At 58.6% G+C, this 1,064-nt stretch overlaps 1 protein-coding gene across 1 annotated transcript in view; it reads left to right on the top strand.

The window, feature by feature from the left end:
* Nucleotides 1-1,064, top strand: part of LOC102758497 (N-acetylserotonin O-methyltransferase-like protein) — a gene marked incomplete at its 3' end in the record, with an annotated part of 20,780 nt that overhangs the window by 3,161 nt on the left and 16,555 nt on the right. The window contains exon 2 of the mRNA XM_015570453.1: nucleotides 688-1,006. Within this exon, the coding sequence (XP_015425939.1) occupies nucleotides 688-1,006 (319 nt within the window). The remainder of the gene's footprint in view (nucleotides 1-687; nucleotides 1,007-1,064) is intronic.

Here is a 1,064-nt window from a genome sequence, read left to right as displayed (position 1 = left end):
GGCCAGGCGGGCGCCCTGCCCAGGGGACTGTGAGTTTATTTACCCTCGGGGGTCAAGGCCCACGCTCCCTGCCCCTCCGTGTCCATCGCTGGGGCCGCCTCCTGCAGGGACCGCCCCGCTCGGGGGCAACATTGACAAAGACACACGGGAAGCCCTGGCCGGTGTGGTTCAGTGGGTAGAGCGCCGGCCTGCGGAGGGAAGGGTCCCGGGTTCGATTCCCGGTCAAGGGCACAGGCCTGGGTTGCGGGCTCGATCCCCAGTAGGGGGTGTGCAGGAGGCGGCCAGTCCCTGATTCTCTCTCATCATGGATGTTTCTCTCTCTCTCCCTCTCCCTTCCTTGACTGGGAATCGAACCCGGGACCCTTCAGTCCACAGGCTGGCGCTCTATCCACTGAGCCACACTGGCCAGGGCTCATACAGCATTTTTGTTTTATTTAATTTAATTTATTTGATTATGTTATTTTATTTTATGTTATTATTTTACTTTCTCATTTTATTTATTTTACTTTATTTTATTTTAACTTATTTTATTTTTTCCTTTTTTTTTTTTTTTATCTCATTCTGTTGTATTTCTGGTGGGAAGACTATGTCCAGTTGCTCGGCCCCTGTGGGGGTGTGACCCCGGCCTTGGGGACACACGGGGGGCCCTTTGACCCTGGTCACCAGGCTGCCCGGCTGCTGAGTCAGTACCACCCGTGACGTCCGTGCGACTGACCTGGGCAGACGTGGCCCGTCCAGGTCAGCGGCCCGGAGTGGACAGTGGGTGAAAGTTCAGTCATCGGGAAAAGGCCGCGCGTCTGGGGACCCCCACCCCCCGCTCTGTCCACGTCCTGGCCTTTCTCGAACCCCCCGTCCCCCTTCTTCTCGGTTGCAGGGTCTCAGGTTCGAGGTGGTGCCCTCCCGGTTTAAGGAGAAGCTGAACAAAGCCTCATTCCCCACGCCTTACGCCTACGCCATCGAGACGGCCAAGCAGAAGGCGCTGGACGTGGCCCGGAGGAAGCAGCAGGCGAGGGGGGCTCCGCGTGGGCCGCCTGGGGGGGTGGGGGTCTTGGGGGGGTCTCTGG

This window comes from Myotis davidii, unplaced genomic scaffold (assembly GCF_000327345.1).
Source record: "Myotis davidii unplaced genomic scaffold, ASM32734v1 scaffold553, whole genome shotgun sequence".
Taxonomy (NCBI): domain Eukaryota; kingdom Metazoa; phylum Chordata; class Mammalia; order Chiroptera; family Vespertilionidae; genus Myotis; species Myotis davidii.
The sequence above is the reverse complement of the archived record's forward strand: the minus strand, read 5'-3'. Positions and strand labels throughout refer to the sequence as shown.